This window comes from Ostrinia furnacalis, unplaced genomic scaffold, assembly GCF_004193835.3.
Source record: "Ostrinia furnacalis isolate ACB-3 unplaced genomic scaffold, ASM419383v2 OfSCF1409, whole genome shotgun sequence".
NCBI classification, from domain to species: domain Eukaryota; kingdom Metazoa; phylum Arthropoda; class Insecta; order Lepidoptera; family Crambidae; genus Ostrinia; species Ostrinia furnacalis.
Window position 1 is genome coordinate 135,445 of NW_021131648.1, and position 25,323 is coordinate 160,767.

Consider the following 25,323-nt stretch of genomic DNA (forward strand, 5'->3'; position numbering starts at 1 on the left):
AATGTTTTTTTTTTCAGTTGACTAGACTAGAGTTTTATAGTTGCCTTTGCTGATGTTGTCTAAGGCCAAATTAAAAAACATAAGTCATTGTCAATGTCAGTCAATGTCAACAACAGCTGATGGAAAAAAAGATTTCTCTAACCAAAACAATTTAAACGATAGCCCTTGTTGTTATTATAATAACAAGAGGATAGTTCTGCGAAATTACCTATCAACAGGTAACTTTAGCAATGTTGTTACGGAACAGTGTACATCGGCTTTTTGCCGCAACTTTGAAGGATACAAGAACCGCTACTGCTTGCCGTTCGTTGAGTTCTATCAATGAGGACAACGTGAGAGAAAAGTACGATGTCATCATCGCTGGTGGTGGAATGGTGGGATGCACCTTAGCCTGCGCTATGGGTAAGCATCAAGCACTCAATATAGGTCTTTAGTATCCTTGGTCTGAGGTATTTAGGTACTCTAATCGGCGCATCTAAAAGTGAATTATTTGCTTATTTCATAAGAAAAACTGTTTGCCTTATATGTAGTGTTGATGGTGCTTACAGGCTTTATTACAATAGTGAATGATTTGAGTCAGAAGTACACAATAACTTGATATTTATCTTTTACTCCATACAGGTAAAAACTCTCTTCTATCCAATTTGAAAGTGCTCCTATTGGAAGGAAGCCCCATGCAAAAATTTGAACTGAAGCCTGAATACAGTAATAGAGTTGTAGCGCTGAACCAAAATACAAAGAGCTTGATGAACTCTCTTAAGATTTGGAGGCATGTGGAAAAAGCTCGGCTACAACCTGTCCGGCACATGCAAGTTAGTATTACTTATTAACCTATTTTAACCCATCAATCCCTAAGTGATCGCATAATATGATTGTGTAACAATTTATTATCTATTGTGTCTCGATTCATGAGGCTTGAAGGGGTAAAATATTCTTCTATTTATGGTCACGATTCAGAGGCAAGACCTATCTTTCTAACCTTAGTAATAAATACTCATCATCTGTTTTCCTTGTAGCTTTTTAATACAACAAACACATTTTCTTATTTCAGGTTTGGGATGCTTGCTCCGATGCCCTGATATCTTTTGACAGTGCGGACATGTCTGATGATGATCTAGCATACATTGTTGAAAATGATCTGCTCTTGCACGCAGTGAATACTGAACTTATGGCATCAGATATTAGAAATGTCAAAATTGTTTACGGAGCTAAGATAGCAGATTACCAATTGGCTAAGAGCACAAAGGAGGCATCTACTCAGAACTTGGTGAAAATGAGCAACGGAGATGTTTACGCCTGTGATTTATTGGTGAGTACTGAATGAAACACTGATTCATATTAACTATTTAATCACTCAAAGATATAATGGTTCTCTAAATATAGAACAAAAATCAGCAGAACAGTCCTTAAAGTTAACATTTTTAATACATGATATTATAAACATTAATAAACAATATAATACACCCTGTATAAACTTTTGGAAGACATCATCAAGGTGGCTGGCTATCGCCTAATTTGGACTCAATTAGCTTTAATCTTGCTTCAGTAGTTTCTGTTAACTTTGAAATTTTCTTTGAAAGCTCCATTAGTTGGGTTTTAATGTCAACCATGCATATTTCTTGTATCCCACTTATTGTCAATGATACTGGCCGGTTTCTGTTCTCCAAAGAGCTGGATGTAGTCCTCTTTCTTCTTTCAACTTGCTGTCCTTCAGATGAAAATCTGTCATAAAGATAACTCTTCCTCTTAACTATCTGTGGTGTGTCTATCTCACTATCATCTTTTTCTTTCTTCACTATGCATTTATAGTTGTTATTTTTTCGTATACTTCGTTTTGTATCCTTTCGACTTGCAACCATCTTGTATATTGATGCTATGAGATCTTTTGGTATCTGAAAAGATAATAAGGTCATTATAATAAATCTTGTTTAAAGAAACTATAGTGTAACATCTAGCTTTAATGTCCAGCTTTCCCTAAAAATGTAAAAAAATGACTCTAAAGCATTATTTTCTTGCCTTATCAGTAGTTTATTGCATTCAGAAAGTACAATAATTGAAATCTTGATGCCACTGGAAGGCCTTTCAGCATTCTTTCCCAGTCAACCTTGAGATTATAACTAAAATCATTATATCCTAAACTTTTTTAATTGAGAAAAACAGTTTATTCATACATCCAAATCTTACCCTATTCTCTCTGGGGTCATTAGGCCTTATGTTAAGTGTCCGTGTCTGCGTGGCTGTGAGTAGGGCGCCCCACCGGAGCACCGATATCAGCTGCCTCGGCGCACATGATAGCAAAGAGCTAAACAGCATACTTTCAAGGTGGGCCACCAACTGTGTCTGCCGGACTAGTCGGTCTAGGCCGGCGCTCTCTTGTAATGCCTGTGAAATAGCAGTGATAAATATTTTACTAAACTGTCAAGAAATTGCAGAAAAAAAAATAGTGGCGGTAACGGGAAACCATTAACATGGAAATAGCCTGGCTTGTTATTCAACGATTTTAGGAAATCGGCATCATTAACGAACACTTGACGATGCTTAGAGCGAAGCTAACTTGGGCCATAACGTGGCCATTTCCATGGCTACTCTCATTTCATATTATCTTTGATTTACGGCACTTTTTCGTTGTGTATGCATGCATGCATGTACACGCTATAATACCTAATTAGTTTCACATACCTGAATATCACTAACTGCTAAACCAACCAGTAGATTCGTCAAAATTACTGTGACAAGCAGTACAAATATCAAGAAAATTCCATGAGCTGTCAAAGGATACTGTATTTGTGAGTTGGTGCAGTTGTTGTAGAATATGTCTTCGTACTCCAGTTCACCGGACATCATCATGACTGTCTTTACTAAACCAGCGGGCAAGTGAAATGCTGGGTAGTTGCTGAAAAGCACGCTGAACGCCAGACCAAAGGCAATCAGAAGACAGCTGTAGGCTAATAGAAATGTCGCGAAATTCACCGTCACTGTAAAAAAGATAGTGATCAACCTCTTGTCTAAATACTCAGACAAATTTATAAAGAAAGCATCAATCGCATTGCTTACCAGTTGTAAACATTTGTACGTAAAGGCCAAATGTTGGAAATCTTCCAATTATCATCATTAATTCAAGCCAGCAAAAGAATATAGTAATCGCCGCAACGTCATGTTGCCAGTTTGAAGTGTTATTTTTCAAAACTACTCCATTCTCGACATCCCAAGGTATCTGAAACATTAAACAGTTTACATTTTGAGTATGGCGTGATATTAACATGTTACGCGGATATTTATTCGGATAAGTTTTTCAGAGAGACTGAATTTACTGAACCGAATATACCAGCTCGCTTACATCTATAGTATTTATCACACCTAGCCCAGTGGGTCTAGACAAAGTGCCATTATAATCGCAAACCAGTCGAAAAGTGGTCGAAAAGCCCCTTTTTTGTATGGAATTTGACGGATTCGATTTTCGATTCGATCAAAAAGTGCGTTTTGTCTAGGGGGGCAGGAAACAATACAGATAATTTGAATTCAAATTCGCAAACGGAATTGCACAAAAGTAGGTCCCTATAGGAAACAGTATACCTACGATTTGTGTGATTTCTCAAGCGAATTGGCATTCTAATGTTTCACAAATACGTCTCAATACTCAATACTCAATTCTTTATTGCATTTCACAGTGTACATTAAATTTAGGTCTCCTGGTGTAGATGTTTGTTTCAAAACTTACTGTACACAAAAACACTCCAATTATAATCAAACATTGTAGCCAATTTTCCCACTGTCGGATATACGCCGACCAATCTAAACAAGCTTGAAATAATTCCTTTGACATAAAACATAAATTGAGAATAATAATGAGATACTGAATCGGTCTGACATACGCTGGAACATCACAGGTCTCTTCTTCACATAAATATGTTTCTGAAAACATAATTAATTGCATTAGACTTTAAACATATTTTTAGATGAACATTTTATATTCATTGTTTACTGATACTTACGCAGTATGTAAAGGCTGTACAAAGTTATGAATAAGGCGTGGTAAATAAAGCTCAAAACGAAAAACTTTCTTATTCTTCGCCATTTGAGAAACAAAAATGTTTCTGCGACTGGATGTTTCAACACGTCTCTGCGACCCACCTATAAACACAACATTAAAAATTAATATGATTATGTAGATAAATAATGATGAATCATATGACACGGAATAAATACCTCAACAAATGCGAGTAACAGCTCGGCTTCCCCTCGAGATAGACAGGGCACTAAAGGCCTGAAGTCGATCGTAAGTTCACAGTCCACATCACCCAACTCGTGCTCACTGACATGAACTGCGTCATCAAACTTGCACAAGTACCGAGGAATCACGTCTGGGACGCGACGAACGATGAATGAAAGTGCTGAAATTCCTCCATTTGTTCGGAGAGTCACGTCACCACCGTAGTCTGAAAATTATGACAGGAACTTTAGCTGTGCTGCAGCGTCTTGGTTACCCCACCCTGTCCAATATTATTTTTAGTAACACTGGCGAATATGTACGCAGTAAGGCTTACACATAAATTAAGCTTGGATCATCATTACCTAATAACAACAATACACATGCTGAAAACTCGTTCAAAGCGGCTATGTGTAATGGAGTGTATCCAAAATTATCAGGCGCATTAGGGTCTGCACCCACAGACAGCAATAGCCTGGCTACGTCACACGCACGAGCTCCCCGCACTATTGCACCATGAAGAGGAGTTCGTCCATCGCCATCCCTGGCCTTTACATCAGCGCGCCGGCTTACTAACAATTCAACAACTTCTACTGATTGAGCCAAAGCAGCTGTTTAAAAAGAAATATTTTTAATTAAGTAGGTACATTACCAAAAACAAAATGAGGTCAAAATACAGGGTGTTTCTTGTAAGGTGTCAAGCCGAAGGCAGGTGATAGGTGAGGACTAGACCTATCGATTTCACCCCCATGTATGTTCAACGATTTTTCGTAGTTAAGAAGTTATCGTTAATTTTGTGATTTTTTCAAATTTTATGACCTAGTGGCTTAATTTTTTTTTTATCTTTTTTTTGGGTTGACTTTTCTCAGATTTCTTTTTGTTGACAGATTCCCTATTAGTTGCAGATATTTGAAAAAAATAATCACCTTCCTATCTTTGATGCAAAATACAAAATTTTTGCTAGAAACATAAAAAATATGCTCTTAGCAGAACATTCTAAAATTTTCAATTGAAATGAATGAGAAAAAAAAAGAATTTCCATAGGTCCAAAATAATTTTAAAAACTGCGCAGTTTTCTGAATTTTCATAATAACACAAAAAAACATGTACTTAATAGGCCATTATTTTCTGTAATCGCTCCACTAAAGTGGTAAGTCGGAGATTCCGTTACATGTTTTTGACTTTCTTAGGACTTAGTAATATTTGCAATCCCCTAAGTTTACGTTATGAGAAAACTGCGCAGTTTTTAAAATTATTTTGGACCTATGGAAATTCTTTTTTTTTCTCATACATTTCAGTTGAAAATTTTAGAATGTTCTGCTAAAAGCATATTTTTTATGTTTCTAGCAAAAAATTTGTATCTTGCATCAAAGATAGGAAGGTGATTATTTTTTTCAAATATCTGCAACTAATAGGGAATCTGTCAAAAAATAGAAATCTGAGAAACGTCAACCCAAAAAAAAGATTAAAAAAAAATTAAGCCACTAAGTCATGAATTTTGAAAAAATCACAAAATTAACGATAACTTCTAAACTACGAAAAATCGTAGAACATACATGGGGGTGAAATCGATAGGTCTAGTCCTCACCTATCACCTGCCTTCGGCTTGACACCTTACAAGAAACACCCTGTATATTGAAAACCAGAAGCATAGTACATCTTTTATGACACGTTACCTAAATGCAGAGGAGTTTGTCCTCTAAAATTTGGCCAGTCAATGTGAGCACCGTTATCAAGAAGTAATTGAGCGCATTCAGCATGGCCATCTTCTGCAGCAAGGTGCAATGCTGTCGCTCTTCCTGGTCCTAAAGCCGCTCTGACATCAGCCCCCGCGTCAAGCAATAGCTTCGTACACGAAGCAGAACCTAAAGACGCTGCAACGTGCAGTGGAGTTTCAGTAAACACCTGTAATCCAGACGTAAACAAATGATAAGTGTCCATATACAAAACTAGCGGCCGCCCGCGACTTCGTACGCGTGAATCCCGTTATTCCCGCTAATTCCCGTTCCCGTGGGAATTTCGGGAATTCCTTTCTTAGTGCACCTCTACGGTACCTAAGCTACGTCCCTTCCAAATTTCAAGTGCCTACGTTTAGCCGTTTAGGCTGTGCGTTGATCTGTCAGTCAGTCAGTCAGTTTCTCCTTTTATATATTTAGATGATAATATCGTCCACGCTTCGTGTAACATTGCTTTTGGACGTTTATCTTAACGCTGAGTTTGTTTATGCTTCATACAAACATGAGTAAAAACAGAGCCACCTGTGGAGTATCGGGGCAGGCACCGGCTTCTAACAATGCTCTCACGACATCCGTTGCGTTGCTGAGCACCGCGTAGTGCAGCGGCGACCGCTCACTCAGACCGGCGTTTACGTCAGCGCCATGATTGAGTAGCACCTGGAAAAATAAAGATTAGTAAAATCCAACTTTTAGGTCACTGATTTCACAAACCCGTCGATATCCTGTTTACCTTGACACACGTTACGGATTTCGCGCTAGCAGCGCAGTGTAATGGCGTCGCCCTCTTTTCGCTGGAAGAATCCCACTTGTTCGGGTCAGCTTTGTGCTGCAGTAATAATCTGACACATTCATCACTACCCACTAAGCAGCTTAGATGCAGACAAGTCCTAAAAAGTTATGAAGTTTAAAATATCTTTTAGTTTGTGGCTACTGAAATTGCATTACCATGAATAGCAATACGTATAATAAAAATAATACCTGCCAGCATCGTCTGCGCTATTAGGATCCACTCCCAACTTTAACAGTCTGTCCAGAAGAGAACTCCTGGCAAGCCAACATGCCCACAAAGCTGCTGTGCGAGCTAGCAAACATTTTTCTGTCGGTGTCACAAAGCATATGACATCGTCATAGTGCCCTGTTTCCACAAGTATACTAATCTCTTCTGCATGAGGCAGTTGATGCAGTGAATACTGTATTTCATCTGTAAAGATATTGGAAAAGTTTGAAGTGCTTGTATTGGGCATTGTGTATTTTACCGAGGCTACTCTAGACGCTAGACATGTTTATATTTGGTCTAAAAATACGTTAAAACATTCGTATTTAGTATTATAGATCTTCCTATTGACAGCTGTTTACGAAACAAAGCAAAATATATTCTTACCTAACTCCCAAATATCCCTGGAGGGTTTGATCCTCAGCCTCTCCGCGAGGTCCAGGGCGTGTGCGGATTCGTCGCTGGAAATGTACCCTGCTTCGACATCGTCGTCCGAATCCTCCGCCACTTGGCTCATCACGTCGCCCGCGCACCATCGCGAGCTACCCTCGCGATATACCTGAACCACTGAACTTTTAATAAAGACACTAAAAAGTTTCAAAACAAATAATAAAGTGTATCTAACATTCAATTTAGTGAAAATTTTACATCTGCGAAGGTAATTACAATGTTTTTCATTTTACACTAGAGGTCAGTGAAGTATGCTTTTCCTAAGTAGACAAAAAGTTAAAACAAAAGCATCACTCGTTGTTTACAGAACGTTTATTATGCTCTAAATTTTATTTTTAAAAATCTATTCTAATTCTGATGTGTTTAACCCACATTCCATATAACTATAAATTATATTTAACTTCTTAAAACACTTCACAACTTTTCACCATAACATTTTTAATCTGGAACACACTGGCGATTTTTTAAATTTTGATCATATTTATGGCACATCTCACAGATTTTGAAAGGAAATTATATCTCGTATAAATAGGATAATATTAACCTTCTTTTTATTTCTTTTCCGCACGAAAACACTATGGGGCATTGCGAGCCGTATGCGCGTGAGTGCGTATCTTAAGCTCGCGCTTCACTGAAAGCTCTTTCATTGATAACTGTCGTCGCCGACTGAACATATTTTTGGAAACGCAACAGATTTTTTTGATACATAAACCTGATAGATGAGTAGTGGATGGCTATCATAAACAATGGAAATATTTATAGCAATCGAGTAATGCTTGGTTCATGATGATGACGGACATAAATATTTTTTAACCAACTTCTTTTTTGTCTTCCTAGAAAGTTTATTTTATTTCTTTCTTATCTTTGTCTTCTAATTTCTCACATAAAAAAATATTAAAGAAATGCCTAGATATTCTTACGTTGGATTGGAATTCTAACTATGAGCCATTTTTATGATGTCGCCAGACGCGTCGCGAATCGCGTGATGCGGGATTATTTTTAAGAACGTATATTTCATTATAATTTATCTTAATTTATCCCAGTCTTACAACTCGACTGTTTCACAATCTAATTGAACCCAGCCGATTTTTTATGTTTTATGCACGGTGTTTGTACTTATGTACTCAAAATGCAAAAAAAAATCGACATTGCGAGCTTTACCTTAAGCAAACAACTATCAGAAGATCTTACAAAGCGCGTATCAATTTCAAATGTGTCATAACAATGACCGAATCCATATGGCATGCCAACATTATGGTATGTGGAAACAATCGAATCAAGCTCCAATATTAGACCGAACGTGCTCTATACTCAGTATTACAGTTATTGCTCCATAAAATTACAATAAAATAGCTTTATGGCCTACTACATATTAACGCCTCTAATGTGTAAGTGTTGATATTCTTGTAACTATTTTATAAACATTGTAAAAAGTTAGGGGATTACTCAACTAGCTCGTCATCATCTTGTATGATTGAGACATAGTCTTCAATCTTCATCCGTCTTCTATCATTGACTCAAACCAAGGATTAATTTATTACACTCAAAAATGTTTTGATTGGGAAACGGAGGAAAAAGAAATTCCTTTAGATTTCTTGGCATCGGATCAAACTAACTATGAAAATAATTTTGATTACTTGGAAGAAGACCATTCTAAGGAACTATCAGAATAACGAGCGGTGACGAAATTATCGGAAAAACAGTCTGAAAGTTTTTTATTCTTAAATTAGGTTTATGCGGAATTTTCATTATAACATATTTATTTCCACTGAGCTTAGTGTTTTATTAAGTACTTTCATTTAGTTAAAGTTCTGTGTAAAAATATGCTACATTTTTATTCAGGTAATATATAGGCCGTAAGAGTTCAAGGAATCCCAATCTTATTAGACAAGTGTTTCTGTACTTTCTATTTAGAATTTTAGAAGAATGCCTAACTTTGATATACATTCATACTCGTACTATACAAGATACAATAATAATGATTATCATCTTTAACTTACCGACGGTATTTTGTTCATGACAGCCTCAAACAGCATTTTGTTCAGCTCCTGCGCTTTCATCACACTTCAATCCAGGTGCTCCCCTATTTATACCTGGGTGTTTCGTTAAGTATGATTTGTTTAACCCGATCGGCCTCATTGGTTAGCCGCGACCCAATTCTGCGGTAAGTGTTTCGGCCAAACGTTTGAGAGATTTTTCTCGGAAATATCCCTTTTGATGTGCGCGCGGGAAACTTTAACAGATGATGGTTAAAAATAAATCAGTGATTAATGCTCGGTACGCATTCAATTGATACGTTTGGTTAATTAATGTTGGATATCGTTAAGAGAATACACAATTTTTTTATTGTTGTTTTATTTTCTGACCTTATATCAACTTATGAACTTATTCAACTGTCATATTGGTTGTAAAAACGTTTCCAAATCTCGCACTAAGAATGTTCCTGCACATAAATCCTTTTCTATTCACAAACTACGAGATGCGCAATGCACATAATACTTTTTCTAGTCACATGTTAACATAACATTAAAGGATCACAAAATCATATTTTTAAATCACACTTTTATTCCGCAAACGGTTTGCTTGAAGCTTACCGGTTTCGTACTGAGCACGCGCCCAACGGCTCCAGCTGAAAACAAACACTCCAGAAGTAATAATTATACTGCAATCATCGGTTTGCCAATCCGCAAGAAATAGCCCCAATTCAACGTAAACGTAAATTACTGATTATGACTGCATTTGCGGCGTTTACAATGTAAAACTTTAGCTTTACTTACACTTTTTAAAGTCCTTTTCTCCAATCGTATTTTCATTTTCAATAAAGCTAGGTAGGTACTTACTACTTCAGTTATAAAATGGATTTGCTTATTTAGCAATTTAAAATGCATCTATTACAGGTACGATATCGACGTTAATTTCATTTGGTAAAAGATCAATCGTCAATCGGTCATAATTATGCCGGGGATACCTGAGAAATGATGATAAAATAATTAAAGTCTCACTTCCTGAATCAATTTTTATTTAAATCAGCAATGATCTGTTCTACAATTAAGCCCATAAGTTAAATAGTAATTTCTCTGTTTCCAGATCGGTGCTGATGGCGCAAACTCCGCCGTCCGCAAGGCGATGGGTGTGCAGTACTTGTCGTGGAACTACGACCAGATGGGAGTCGTGGCCACTTTACATTTAGCTGAGGTAATTTGATTTATTTTAATAACTTTAGAAGTTAAAACGTTAAGATGTCTGTGATTAAATGAGCTATATTTAATGATTCAAACTTCTTCTTTTCAGGAAGTAAACAACGACATAGCGTGGCAGCGATGGCTGCCTACCGGTCCCGTTGCTCTGCTACCGCTCGACGCCACACGCAGCTCTCTTGTATGGTCCACCTGGCAGGATAACGCTAAGGAACTACTCAAGCTCTCTGACGAGTCCTTCGTGGATGCCCTCAACGACGCTTTGGTAAGAAATAACACCCTTGTTGTTTGTTTGCAAAGACGTGGCGATGGCGTGGTAGCGCTGGCTGTAGGAAACCATTTTCATGCGATTCAAGTCCATATTCCAGACTACAAAGTAACCGTAAGTTTGAATCGCATAGGAAACGAATTATGTCCGAGCATTGGGTGCCTGAGCCAATTGCTGTCACTGGTTTTAATTTTATTTTCCCTTTTTCTTCTCTATTCTATCATGCGCTATCATGCGATCAGTCAGAAGACAATGAAGAGAAATGTTCTGTGATTAAAGGCCATGAGAGCAGAATCCCCACTAGGACTCCCTCATTTCCCTATTTTATTTTACCTTCATATTAAGTACTAGAAGACATATTTCATAGTAAAATCTAATTATTTCCAGTGGAAGCAGTATCCTCGCAGCAGCAGCGTGGACGCGTGCATGTCTTGGCTGGGCTCTTGGTTGAAGAGAGCCGGGTTGCCGGACGGGGAAGCGAGACAACTACCGCCCTCTATCAAGAGCATTGCGCCTAACTCACGCGCAGCCTTCCCGCTCGGGTTTGGACATAGTACGAGATATATTGCGCCTGGTGTTGCGCTTGTAGGGTAAGATTGTGTTTCTGTATTTTTAAGCGTATTCGTCACAAGTAGGAGGCTATGGAACTACATTTCGCAGCTTTTGCATACGCGTTCGTGGTCGTCTAACAGCAGTAGCTTAGACGTGTGCATCTCGTGGCTGAAGAGAGCCGGGCTGCCGGACGGGGAAGCGAGACAACTACCGCCCTCTATCAAGAGCATTGCGCCTAACTCACGCGCAGCCTTCCCGCTTGGTTTCGGGCATAGTACGAGATATATCGCTCCTGGTGTTGCGCTTGTGGGGTAAGATTATATTTGCGAAAATAGCAGGTTATGGAACTACATTTCGCAGCTTTTGTGATGTTGGCGGTCGTATAGCAGCAGTAGCTTAGACGCGTGCTTCTTGTGGTTGAAGAAAGCCGGGCTGCCGGACGGGGAAGCAAGACAACTACCGCCCTCTATCAAGAGCATTGCGCCTAACTCACGCGCAGCCTTCCCGCTTGGTTTCGGGCATAGTACGAGATATATTGCGCCTGGTGTTGCGCTTGTAGGGTAAGACTGTGTTTCTGTATCTTTAAGCGTATTCGTCACAAGTAGGAGGATATGGAACTACATTTCGCAGCTTTTGCATACGCGTTCGTGGTCGTCTAACAGCAGTAGCTTAGACGCGTGCTTCTTGTGGCTGAAGAGAGCCGGGCTGCCGGACGGGGAAGCGAGACAACTACCGCCCTTTATCAAGAGCATCGCGCCAAAATCAAGGGCTGCCTTCCCGCTCGGCTTCGGACACAGCACGAGATATATCGCACCTGGTGTTGCGCTTGTGGGGTAAGATTATATTCGCGAAAATAGCAGGTTATGGAACTACATTTTGCAGCTTTTGTGATGTTGGCGGTCGTATAGCAGCAGTAGCTTAGACGCGTGCTTCTTGTGGCTGAAGAAAGCCGGGCTGCCGGACGGGGAAGCAAGACAACTACCGCCCTTTATCAAGAGCATCGCGCCAAATTTAAAGGGCAGCCTTCTCGCTCGGGTTCGGGCATAGCACGAGATATATTGCGCCTGGTGTTGCGCTTGTGGGGTAAAATTGTGTTTCTGCATCTTTAAGCGTCATCATCATCATTATCATTTCAGCCACTATTTCGGAGGTTACGGGTTCATGAACATATTTGTTTATATTGGACTGTGTGTTTTCTATGTATAATATATAATTTACAAAAAAAAAGTATTTAAGTATGTTTATATCCGTTGTCTAGTACCCATAGTACAAGCTTTGCTTAGTTTGGAACTAGAAGCGCAGTGTAAAATGTCCAAGGATATTTATTTATTTTTCATTTATTATTATAGAACGTCCAATGCTGAACATAGGCCAACCCCAATGATTTCCATGTAGATCGTTTGGTAGCGGCTTGCGCCTTCCTGCTACCTTTATGATGTCGTCGGTCTACCTTGTGGGTGTACGTCTCACGCTGCGTTTTCTGTTAAGCGGCCTCCACTCCAAAACCTTGCTGGCCCATCGGCCATCAGTTTTACGTACTATGTGCTCTGCCCATTGCTACTTCAGTTTATATAGACTTTAGTCCGCCCTCTATCAAGAGCATCGCACCCAACTCATGCGCAGCCTTCCCGCTCGGGTTCGGGCATAGCACGAGATATATCGCCCCGGGCGTTGTGCTAATGGGTAAGAATGTGTTTTTTTTCTCTCTCAATTATTATGGCTTCGTGCGGTTTTCACAATATAGCCAGTGTCAAGTAGTAATCACTCCATCAAGACCTTCCTGCTCGGCTTCATAAAACGAGATATATTGATCCTGGATCTACAAATGGAGAAAGAATATCTTGTAACCTAATGACGAATACACATGTATGGCCTAATATGGCCTTCTCTTCGACCTGCGACTTGCTTACCTCGGATTTGGGCATAGTACGCGATATGTCGCGCTTGTAAGGTGAGAATGCCGTGTTAGCGTCTCATCGGGACTTTTCTCAACTCCCACTGCAACTCTCATGTAGCCAGTATCTACTCTACAGCTTGATATCACGAATAAAACCAAGTCAGTGAAGGCCAAGATTGTCCCGGAAGAAAGTTAAACTATCGAAATCAACAGAACATCAGGTTACCGAAAGTTATTTTGTTAAAATGTATCTTTTTTTCTACAGGGACGCCGCACACCGTGTTCACCCGCTGGCCGGGCAAGGAGTCAATCTTGGTTTTGGTGACGTCAAGGACTTAACAACCTTCTTAGCAGATTCCATTTACACAGGCTTCGAAATAAGTAAGTTTACAGTGAGATTTCGAAGTACGGTATATTAAATTTCAAAGAGCCTGACACATTTCGCGAGCAATTTTACGTCCCTAAAGTTTGCGCACAGACGTGGAGTAGGCAGTTAGTCCGTCTGTAAGTAATCACAATTTCATGCCTTTAGGCATGGGGATATGGATAGGGATAGCTATTTTAGCAGGCGTTAGCAAGTCCATTATAGTATGTTTTTTAAGTTTTGATGTACTGTACTAAATACCTACTCGTAACTATACTCGGAATTATAATTCGATTCCACATTTGACAATTTCAGTGTTGCAACGTTATGACAAGTACTAAATAGTGACGTTGCGAAATTATTCGATATGGAAATGGAATATTTCCGGATCGATTCTTCTCGTTTATAATTTTACTCTCGTAAACTAATTATATCAGGAAATTAAATATTTCTGAACCGATAATTTAGTTTTGACGATTAACTAACGATCTGAGACTTTTATTTTATAATTGTGTGTGTAATAAATAAAAAAATGTGATCTTGAAGGAATCAATAATTTAGTCTTTAATTGGCACACTGATGGCACACACACTGATTGTTTATCGATTTTTGTGTACACATCACTACACTATTATATGTGGTATCATTATTTCACAAAATGACAGTAGCTAATGTCAAATGTGGAATCGAATTATAATTCCGACTTTAAATCATTTTTTTAAACACTGAACTCATTAGTGATTGTGGTAGTCTTGCAATCACGTAACGAGGTCATGTAACCGCTATCGGCTATGGCCTGATTTGATTGAGACCACAAAATTTAGTGTTATTAATTAATAAGAACATTATTTTTTTTATCTTACATACCATGATTTCATTCTTGTCAATCTTAATCTTATAATTGATATTGTAGCTAGGTGTCAGTTTTATGTACCCTTGACCCAAAAAATAAGGCTCTAGGCTCGTTCCTCGAGGCTCAAATCCAAACGAGTGATGACAACGACACCCTTCGTTCTTTCCCTTCCTTATATCGACTGATATCTCAATATTCATTGGTTATTTTCCTGATGTGATTAATGTCTAAGATATAGAATAAACTATCATGTTCGAATCGATAGCCCAACATCCTGGGGTGGACACTAGACCATTCTGGGGTGGGCCCAGACTTTATACGTGCTGAATATATTGACCTCTTCTCACGATTTTCCATTTATCAGCCCATCACAGCTGGCTGCAAAAATACGAGAGCTCCCGGCAACGGCATAACGTGCCCACGCAGATAGCAGTGGATGCTCTGCACCGGCTGTACACGCTGCAGCTGCCACCAGCGGTCCTGGCGCGGAGCCTCGGGCTCCAGCTCACTAACGCCCTCCACCCCGTCAAGGTATGTCTATGAATTTGATGAGATTTGACCCGAATAGGGAGGTGGACGAAAACCAGCGAAATGACCCCAAAAACAATTTTAAGTTTATTCGATTTTGTTATGTCAAGGATTTTATCTACGTATTTTATTATTGTTTTTCAACCTTACCTTGAATTAATACTTCGAAAATAGCTCGTGCTCAATGACATCAAGTTACGGAAAAAAAATGTGTTCTTCTACTAAACTCTACTACTTAATTCCGCTCAATCCTGCATCCCAAATTATAAAATGTAGTCTTGCCGTTTCTAAAAGACGCAAAAATGTTAATAAGGAATAATGAATCACTGTCGTGAATCTCCATACAAATATTAACACGTGCCAAATTCACTGAATACAATAGAAATCCTTTCACTGAATAGACGAGACGATATCGCAAAAACAATTAGCTAATCTGCAACGATGACTAATACTTTTGCACGAAATCCGACAACTTTAAACAAAATAAAAGCTATTGTTTAATAGCACGCACAAATACCGTCGTTATCAATGACACCTTTGCCTGAATAACAAAATTGGAACAAAACAAAGTATTGGTATTTTTTGGGTGATTAAGATAACTCGTTAATTCTTTAAGGGTTCACACACTTACACATACACTTTTGTAATACGAGTATCTATTTCCATTGAAAAATGGTATTTTTTATTCTCAAATTGGAGATAGATAAGATTGTTCTCCATACCAATTTGAAAAGATAACATTTCTGAAAACCTACTTAGCTTAACAAATGCAAAAACGAATTAGATTATTATTTCAACCTGTAAATAGGTGTTAGAAATAGAAATTTCATTATTGCGTGGTAAGGAATTTAGAAATGCGTATCAAATTTATCATATTATCGATATGGACTGATATTTGTTGCGTATTACTATTATTATTATATATTATTATATACGTATTGGTATTTATGCGTAGTTATAGAATAAATATCTATTTGCAAAAAATACCGTAATCGTCTGGTAATTTCCCTGATAAAAAACACTAGTAGCAAAGATTGTAGTAAAAGTGATTTAATAATGCATATTGTTACAGAAAATGTTGATATCACACGCTACTACGTAAATGGATTCGATTCTGTTGGAGTGAGACGACTTGATCCTTGGAAAGGGTTTTTGGATTCTAGAATAACTTCTTTTTCGGATTAAGAATCTACCACGATCACGAAATAGTTAAAAAATGTTTTAATTATTACTTATTTGTATAACTATTTCGTGAGCACGACAACTATTTTAATTACTTATGTCTATGTATTTATTCGAAATAAAAATATTACCTAGTCTACATAAAGTATGTATGTAACTATGTATATTTACCTACCTCTCCTAGAGACAGTATTTTATGTCTAGTAATAATAGTACTTTTTAATGCAACTCATGGAATACTTAATAAAAATAAATTTTTATAAGTACATTATCTTTTATTTATTTTGATATACACACTTAAATAAATGAATAATAAGACACGATTTTACATAAGTAAGTGTAATAAATATCCAGTAAGTATATTTTTACACAAAATATCTAAAGCAACTTTATACATAATTATTATACAATATACACAATATACAATATTATATTTTATATAACATAGGTCTTATAGGGGAATTCCCTTTAAAATGTCCATGGATTAAAATTCGGTATCCTTCCGTTTGGCCAAATTACTTTTCGCCAAATTTCACTTCGCAAACAACTTATCGCCAAAGTTTCATTTCCCAAATGAACTTTTAGCAACTGTACTTTTCGCAACTAATTCATTTGGTCAAATTATCATTTGGCCACATGTTACTTGGCAAATGTTTATATAGCAAATATTTTATTTTACCAAATATTATATCCCAAATAATTTGTTTGGTCAAATTGACACTTCACATACTTACCCACCGTTACCCACAAATCAAAGCATAGGCACATGATCATGGTTTTCACAAGAATTTTATGTAAAGCAAAGAGATTGCAGAAAACAGTATGGTTGCAGAAAGTAGGTATTGCAGAAAATAGTAGGTTAGGTTAGGTTAGAACAGTGACCATTAACGCGCGAAGGCGAGCGAAGCGTGCCGCGGCAGCGGCCGCCGAGCGCTAGAATCACCTCTATTGTTAATGAATCATTTGGAAATTTCGAAAAAAAAGAATGAAATATGAAAATTAATATAGATTGTTTTTATATTTACTACTCACGAAACAAAATAATAACCACAGGCTTATTTGTATTCCATTCTATGCACCAATCAAATTATTTTGTAAATTGTTTATCGTGAAATATTTTTGCCAAATGAAACATTTGGCAAAACATACTTTGCCAAACAATAATTTGGTAAACAATAATATGCCAAACACGACATTTGCGAATTAAAAATTTGCAATAAGTTGTTTTGCCAAATGAAAATTTGCGAAACGTTGTTTGCGATGTGATAATTTGGGAAACGTTTTTTGGCCAAACATTAGTAATCCTTAAAATTCATAAATTCGCTATTTAGGTAGGTCCCGTCCCTATTTTGCAATTGAGAAGCAATTGTTTATAACAAAATTATGTATTAAGTTTCTAAGAAATCTTGTACCTATAAAAAAATATCTTGGGTGGCTTTAGCCAAGTGTGCTTCGCTATGAACTAAAATTATCTATGTAATGCTGCCAATAGGATATCGAACCATTCTTTGCTGCGTTGTTATGACGGTGTTTGATAAAACAAAGACATGCTGAGTACACACGCTGAATGAAACAATAGGTTGGGGACACAAATGTTTCATAACAAACAGATATTTCATATCGCGAAGCTTCCATTGAATTAATACATGATTCGTAAAAATACTTGGAAATTATGCTAAATAACAATTTTTAAGACGCAGTTAGTTATACATTGGGAAAATAACAAATACGTAATCTATATACCTACAATTATGTAGTAGGTATGTAGTATGTAGTAATAAACAAAAGACTGACGTAGATGACTGAGTCTTCTGCCTTTTCTCAGCACCAGTCGATATATTCTCCCGAACGCCAGGGCAGGGGCAAGTTACATGGGACGTGAGTTCTCCAAAAAGGGCCTCCCTACATAAGACTGATAAAAAAAGAACACATGAACGTTAAAAACGGTTGGGAACAGCTGTTCATCGAGTTGCATCGGCTATCATGGCCATCGGGGTGTGACGTCACAACGGCGCATTGCGCACAATCAAGGCTTACGCCATTGCCAACGCTCATTCATTTAATAAGATACATTATAAGCCTTCGAATAAGAGCTATAATGCTAAATTCAGTATTGCAAAGATACCGACTGACTCAACTTCGTAAACATGCGTCAACTCGTTGGTCGTGCTGTTCATTGCTTTTTTATGTTTTGACTTTCACCAGAAAAATATTATTAAATGAATCTTATAGGTAGACTAAGTACTCGATCACTAATTTTTCTGGTAGTAAAAAATGATTAAATTTTGTGGTAAAATAATTTATTTTATCCCATTGAGTAATGTAGTCTATTATAAAACTCTTGAAACCTGTTAAGTACCAGCCTAATTACTTCTAGTTAACTTCATGCTATCCTAATGAAGGATTGATACTTAAAAATGTATCCTCATTAACTAATTAATGATTAAATACGTCAATCATACTCTTATCACCGAAAGGCCGTAAACGTAGATCATTTTAGATAGGTCATTAGTTAATTATGTGAAAGTGTTATTATGACCTACCTAACCTGCAAAAGTACCTAGGTATGTGAAATAAATACCATGGTAATTAACTCTTTCTAGATATTCATGAACAAAAACGATTTAACTTAAAGTTCTAGAAGCTTCGACCTACTTTCTTGAGATGGTACTATGCAATGCAGTTACCAAAAGCCGCTAGACTTTTTAATAATAAATTTTAGCGGACTTAAAATTCCCACGTGAGTGAATAAACCATGCTTTGTCCGAGACCCTCAAGTTGTCCTTTGTTCCTTGCTTTCAAAGGAGTCGCGATTTTTTACCTGGGGGATATTTATTGTCATACCGTAGCTACTACTTATGTACTAACCTTGGACCATCCAGACGATGAACTGCATTACCTTACATAATTACCTACCTAGACGTATTGAGATGTTAGTATTCTGTGATGTTAGGCAGAATTCTTAGGTTCCAGAATCTGTGTCTTGGAAATTCCTATTAAATTCTATGAAGTCTAGTCTAAGTGTACCTTTTCTGTAATAATTTTTATTTCATTTACTTAACTCTTTTAGGGAAACTTACAGGCAAACGTTCCTAAAAATAACACTAGTTTACAAGGTTTTTTACCCAGAGATGAAACTGATATGTATCGTTAGAGTTATTAACCCTTACTTAAAAACTGAACTTAGAAAAAATTTAGGACGTCAAATTTTGTAAATATTGATTATGTTAATTTTTATCATTTTTATACATTTATTTCTAAAAACAACCAAAAATGAGTCGTATTACTCCTTCTTTTATATTAATTAGTATCAGTTTCCCTTATTATAGACCAACAGCAATCCGCTAACATATTTTTATCCCAAATTCCTTGGTATCTTTCCTCAAAAACCTTCAAATCCTGGTGAAAACTTTCGCCATGCTCAACACTCACGCTTCCCAGGTTCTCAGGAAAAAAATCCAGGTGACAATGTAAAGAATGAATTTTTAACGACTTATTCACACCCATTCTTTGGTAATTCCTCAATAATTTGGAAACAATTTTTGCATAATTCTCAGATAAATTTATAGTTTCCCAGGAAACTTTTCACTACTGCTTTAAATTAATATCAAGCATCTTTCCCTTACTGGAATTGCTGGGTAATAACTCCTTCAGATTGTAGCACAGGTCTTGTGACTGATGCAACATCAAGATATTGTATGTTCTTGGTTTTTGTTGTTAAAACCTGTAGTTTCAGTGAGGCAGAAGTAACAGATATTAGTGTGATTTGTTGGTTCTCTCCATAACCTTATGTTTTCTTTTTCCTGCAGCCTAGTGCAATAATATACTCCTCAAATTTTCGCACACTACACCAGGAACCCACTTTTTATCAGGTTTGTTACCGAGATTAGAAAGTAATAGAAATAGGCCGGTTTTACGGCCTTAGTGACTGGTCTCTTCTTTTTTGACAATATAATTTGGCCACAAACTTAGCAAAAGTTATTTGGGCTTAATTTACACTGCCTTGGTGACATTTTAAAACAAGTGAAAATGTTAAAATAATACTTAAACGCAATTAAAATAAAGTAGAAACTCCGTCACGGCTAACAAGACAGCTTACTTAGGTTAATGTGGATATCTCAAAAACTTGACGTGATAAAAATATGAGACGTAATATTTTTGTAATAAGGGGGCTGATAGAAAACACATCCAATATGAATTATCTTTGGGTAAAAGAAAAACTTTTTTTTTTGTAAACTAGTGTAATTAATTTAATTTATATACAGTTTTTATGAAACGGAAACATAATTAACTTCACTTAATGTTAATTTCCGTTAAATTTTAGCAATCTATGTGATCTAAAAGCCTATCTCGTAAATATATGTGAATCAATCAAAAGTAGAGTAGTATCTAGGTAGGTATGTATAGTTTAAAAAAAAATATTTTAGACTTGACACTAGTTTGATTGATGATAAAATTCGCGTAGACAACCTAAATGACCGTCGGACGTTGACTTATCATTGGCCTGTTTACGTTTCATTGCTTCACGTGTTATTTTTACTCTATTGCGTTGCCAATTATTTTATTTCTTTAGATATTTAACAAGTTAATTTAGCCCTACATAACTTTTTCCTTTAAGTTCTTTGTGCTTAACGTAAATGGACAAAAATATTCAATCATTAAAAAAATAACACGCATGCAGGTGGGCATAGTTTAACTTTGAGCACTTTCGTAGGGCATCCTTAGCAGGTGACCCAAAGTATTGATATTTCATCAAGTAATTAACCTTTAGGTCGGAGAATTATCTGGAGCTCCCTCCCCCCGCGTCCCCTTTGCGGGGCTTCATCGATCTACATCCTCCGCTGCCCTCCCCTCCCACCACTCTCGATGGTCTTTTTTCTGAACCACGTGCGGATTTATGCTCTGGTTTTTACTGCCTGAAAAATATGGTAATATCGGGTTAAAGCTGATTTTATAATTGATTTCAACGATTTGATTGTACCTACCTGAAGTAGCTTCTAAGAGGCTTTTTCTTCTATATTTTACACGTTGGTTATAGATTTTGTTTGATGTTTATAAAGATTTTCTTCAAAAATAATTTATACTTATTGATTTCTTGTTCATTGGAAACTATGTTGTTTATAACTGGGATATACGACATATGCCTATGACATACGACAATAATGTATTTATCAACCAGTAAAAATTGATATTAAAACTGGAAAATATTAGCATCATTTACAAAGATAGACACTTATATCTAATGATTTAAATGATAATAATTATACTTTAAAAGTTTTAAAACATACACAGATTTATAATATTATTTAACTACAATATCCTACAGTTCTAAAATATTTTAACTGCCAATTTACATCAATATGGAATTTATGTGTAGTCTATTTTTAATCTAGGTCAACATCAATACATATTTGTTACTTCAAAAATGCCATAGGAATGTATAATAAAAGATGAAACACTATAAAAAATAACATTAAATTATGATTTTGTATGTTTATAATGGGTAGTTTCAGCAATTAAAAGACTAATTTAATTAATTATTTGGCCAAAAAAATGTTTTTTGCCAAGTTACGGTTAATTTTTATTCCCGGTCCCGGGCTATTCGTTTTCTTCGTTTGCTTTTTTTCATAAAACCTATTTTTTTGTAATTTGAAGTCATAAAAATCAAGCAAAATATGTCAAGAGTACGCTTCCGAACGAGGTTTTTATTGATTGTCTATTTTCGTTGGACTGGCGCATGCGCGTTGCCGTTGGGGCGCCGCCATTTTGCGGAATACTGCGCAGTGCGGTCCCCTCGCGCGTCAGGTATAAAAGCCGCGCATGACGTAAGCGCCCACATTTCAAATCTGGACGTTGTGCTGTGAAGACGTGACTGTGTTGTGAAGTGCTCCTCGAGTTCACCATTGGGAATTTTGCCTGTACGGATTCAGGTGTGTAATATTTTCTGCCCTATCTCTAACCATGGGCTACCATACAAAAGAGAAATCTGTTGTTGACTTTTGCGAAAGTAAAACCGAATCCCTCACTAACTGGGTTCGACAAGTTAAAAGTAAATCTGTTAACGCCAAGACAAAGAGAAAGCGCGATTTGAGGATAATCGCTATTTTGAGTAACTCCCTATTACGTGCTGAGAACGAACTTCTTATGAAACAACGTGAACGTGCCAAGCGGTGGGCCCAGATGCAAGCAGACCTCGGACTTAGCAACAAGGAGGAAGAATTGGCCCGACAGCAGCGTGAAAAAATCGATAACCTATGGAAGAACGATCTTAGCGGTTTAGATAACTTTTTCAAGGAATTAGACAATGTCAAACCTGTTCTAGTAAACTAAAAATCTAGGTAATGTAAAGCAATTTTGTATCTGTGATATACTATGTAGGATGTTTTTCTAAATTACAGTCCCATTGCGTTTCGCGCGTGGGTCTGCCATCCGTCGGCCGCCATCTTGGTTGCCGCTGGGGCGCGGTCGCTGCTAGCCACAAAATGGGTTTGTAGTAAACGGTATCATGCATTTATTTAGTTAGTTAGTTATATTAAATTGTAAATGTTTCAATTTATTCTATTACTAAAGGGTAAATTCGGAATTTGTGTTTATTCATATTGAATAGTGAAAATTATTGTAACATATGTTTAAGTATGATAATAATAAAAGATTTTTCAAAACAAATAGTGTTCTCAATACAATTTCTTTTTGTTTACTGATATTTCACCACACACAAATGTATTATTCCATGAGTCATCATCTTCACTTCGTGGAGAAACTTGGTCGTCATGCTGGCGCAATCGAGCTGCCGATTACGAATCCGCTGCGGAAGGTCGAGGGTCGGGGCGCTGCTATTGCCTCCTGCGTAACCCACGCCTGCACACAAGCTGCGTGCGAGGACATACACTCGAGTCCCGGTTGTCAGCCCACTGACTAGGTAACAGATAGGACATAGCGTCATGATTTCACCACTTAGCTAGAAGGTACTTTTAGGCCCCCCACGGGGGCCTCTGGTTAACTTTGTCTTTAGACCTCAGAATCCAGACGTTGCCAGAGCGGCTGCAACAAGCTAATATCTGCGGTCTCCGTCGCGACGGAGAAACGAGGTCACGAAGTGAGTCATAACTACACACAAACACAAGTGTGACGCATCCCGCTCGGTGAGTCGATTGCTGTACAAGTAAATGGAAAATTACCACGTTTCTTATTACTCATACTGACTGTGATACAAATTGATTATGATAATCAAAAGTACCTGCTGATCACAGGTCGTGTATTTAGGAAATGTTTAACTCTTAACTGCCTACGGGCTATGTGCGTAAATAACACTCCACTCAAACAGGGCTAGAGGAGTAGCCAACTAGCGATGTAATGAATGTAGCGACGTCAAGACGGGCAGGGCAGACGGCTGGCGGGCTTCGAGCGGATCCTGTTCCTGACATCTCACGACCAGCCTCCATCGAGCTGTCTGCTGTGGAGTGGCCAGCCGGCTCCGAAGCCGGCGGTGCCCCGCTGCCCGCCTGCCGAAACCGTCACTACGGCTCTCACCTTAGGTAAAAACCAGGCAAATAATTTTTCAGATACCTAACTATGAGTAGTCGAGTGCATGTTTCACTTTCATGATAAATCTCAAGCAGAGAACTTTAAATACAATAACAATCATAATTAGTTGCTATAAAACGAAAAAATTTAAGAAATAAGTGAAATCATGATGAAATCAAACGCAACGTGTGGGCTGATATATCTCCGGGACGCAGGACTAATAATTGTATTCTCAGGATCCATATCAAATTATAATCTCAAATACAAGAAATAAACAATAATGATAAGGCTGTAATAACTATTGAGGTCAAATGGAGATCTAGTAATTAAATAATGGTAAGTTTACTGACTACTGCATCTAATTTCTTTACTGATCTGGTTTAGGGATATTATAATCATTTATTCTAATGATAATTATACTTAAATAAAATGGGTCATTTTTACTCTATGTGATTAATAACATTGTTTGAGAAAGATATTTGGAATAAGCTACCTTACAATACTTTTAACAATAATCTCTTGACTCTAATTGAACCACGATTACGTCATCATCGACGTAATCAACAAGTAGGTAATTGCGAAACCATTTACTGATATGAATGTGTAAACTTCACAGCTAACTGGACTCGAGCCGAAGTAGACGTGAACCGCAGTTTCACGCCGCGAAACGAAACTCAAGTCTGAAGGCTATCGTCTCCAGTTCTCATTAGAAAATGGACATCACGAACAGATAAGTCCAATGATGTACCACAATTTTAGTACAACCTAACAGGTTGCCCTATATAATCAAAATACGCAGAACAAATGCCTGATTGAAAATTATAGAATTAGCATCGAGGTTGGGTGCAATTCTTGATAATTGTCTGATTGACTGTGACGAAAGGACCGAGTTTGAAGAGTTGAAAGCACAGGTAAGTGGAGTAAAGTCTATAATGTAAAATTAGGAACAAATATAAAGCTGCTTGGTCTTTCGCATAGTGCTGTCAGTTTTACATTGATTGCATCTAACGTTTATGATAAATCTATTACTATCCTAGACAAAAAATCTATGCCTATTAGTAACTGTAAAAATCTGAATTTATTGGTAAGTGGTAGATAGTTTCATCACATGAATTTGTTTACGATTCTGCTTGTAGTAAAAGCGGAATCTATAAAGCTTTCAACTTTTATTTTTTTCAGATCCAAAACTACCTAATTCAATGTCTTTTTAAAATAACACTGCAGTTTGCGACATTAGAGACAGTTGTTGTAGCTGAAATATTTCGAATTCACAACTAAGATGATCCAAGATAAACCAATATTTAAACCAGATAATGCACTTATTAAAATACAAATTGAAATCCTGGAAAATTTATACGATATAAATAATTTATTCTATGAACATTAGAGGTATTTTTAACGAAATCCTAATCAAGCTACTGTAAATATATCTGACTTCGCTGGACTTGTTCGCAAGTCGTGTTTTGCTTCGAAAATATCATGACATTTACAGGTTATTTCAAAGGACAATAAATATCGATATTTGGAGTCATAAAATGGACCACAAATAGCCTAATTGGCAACACATATTC

General features: G+C 37.1%; 3 protein-coding genes across 8 annotated transcripts; 2 read left to right on the plus strand and 1 right to left on the minus strand.

The window, feature by feature from the left end:
* The first annotated feature begins 82 nt into the window (after positions 1–82).
* Positions 83–16,362, plus strand: Coq6 (ubiquinone biosynthesis protein COQ6, mitochondrial). 2 transcript variants are annotated; one of them, XM_028304240.1, is made up of 10 exons: positions 83–402; positions 622–812; positions 1,052–1,309; positions 10,475–10,582; positions 10,679–10,849; positions 11,240–11,313; positions 11,587–11,715; positions 13,567–13,682; positions 14,883–15,049; positions 16,119–16,362. In XM_028304240.1, the coding sequence occupies exons 1-10, from the start codon at positions 231–233 to the stop codon at positions 16,146–16,148; spliced, it is 1,416 nt and encodes a 471-aa protein (XP_028160041.1). In that variant the 5' UTR covers positions 83–230; the 3' UTR covers positions 16,149–16,362. The 2 variants fall into 2 exon arrangements, with proteins under 2 accessions (XP_028160041.1, XP_028160040.1); XM_028304239.1 differs by lacking the exon at positions 11,587–11,715 and having other exon boundaries at positions 84–402; positions 11,240–11,442.
* pyx (transient receptor potential channel pyrexia) lies at positions 1,339–15,665 on the minus strand. 5 transcript variants are annotated; one of them, XM_028304236.1, is made up of 15 exons: positions 15,197–15,665; positions 9,388–9,620; positions 7,325–7,496; positions 6,922–7,144; positions 6,674–6,830; positions 6,466–6,600; positions 5,884–6,112; positions 4,573–4,818; positions 4,207–4,436; positions 3,993–4,131; positions 3,719–3,912; positions 3,055–3,214; positions 2,680–2,975; positions 2,185–2,382; positions 1,491–1,892 (listed from the first exon to the last, which is right to left on the minus strand). In XM_028304236.1, the coding sequence occupies exons 2-15, from the start codon at positions 9,445–9,447 to the stop codon at positions 1,491–1,493; spliced, it is 2,841 nt and encodes a 946-aa protein (XP_028160037.1). In that variant the 5' UTR covers positions 9,448–9,620; positions 15,197–15,665. The 5 variants fall into 5 exon arrangements, with proteins under 5 accessions (XP_028160035.1, XP_028160039.1, XP_028160037.1 ...); XM_028304235.1 differs by lacking the exon at positions 15,197–15,665 and adding an exon at positions 9,982–10,006; XM_028304234.1 differs by lacking the exon at positions 15,197–15,665 and having other exon boundaries at positions 1,339–1,892; positions 9,388–10,033.
* A 5,669-nt stretch (positions 16,363–22,031) lies between the features above and the next one.
* Positions 22,032–22,620, plus strand: LOC114352574 (uncharacterized). The gene has a single exon (XM_028304210.1). The coding sequence runs from the start codon at positions 22,190–22,192 to the stop codon at positions 22,556–22,558; it is 369 nt and encodes a 122-aa protein (XP_028160011.1). The 5' UTR covers positions 22,032–22,189; the 3' UTR covers positions 22,559–22,620.
* The last annotated feature ends 2,703 nt before the right edge of the window (positions 22,621–25,323 follow it).

Excerpts from the sequence above, each read along its gene's own strand:
- Coq6 (XM_028304240.1), top strand. The coding sequence starts at position 231 with ATGTTGTTACGGAACAGTGTACATCGGCTTTTTGCCGCAACTTTGAAG. Across the intron at positions 11,716-13,566 it reads CCTGGTGTTGCGCTTGTGGG|GGACGCCGCACACCGTGTTC; the intron begins GTAAGATTATAT and ends TTTTTTCTACAG. Across the intron at positions 13,683-14,882 it reads TTACACAGGCTTCGAAATAA|CCCATCACAGCTGGCTGCAA; the intron begins GTAAGTTTACAG and ends TCCATTTATCAG.
- pyx (XM_028304234.1), bottom strand. The coding sequence starts at position 9,447 with ATGAAAGCGCAGGAGCTGAACAAAATGCTGTTTGAGGCTGTCATGAAC. Across the intron at positions 2,976-3,054 it reads CGTACAAATGTTTACAACTG|TGACGGTGAATTTCGCGACA; the intron begins GTAAGCAATGCG and ends TCTTTTTTACAG. Across the intron at positions 1,893-2,184 it reads ATGACCCCAGAGAGAATAGG|ATACCAAAAGATCTCATAGC; the intron begins GTAAGATTTGGA and ends TTATCTTTTCAG.
- LOC114352574 (XM_028304210.1), top strand. The coding sequence starts at position 22,190 with ATGGGCTACCATACAAAAGAGAAATCTGTTGTTGACTTTTGCGAAAGT.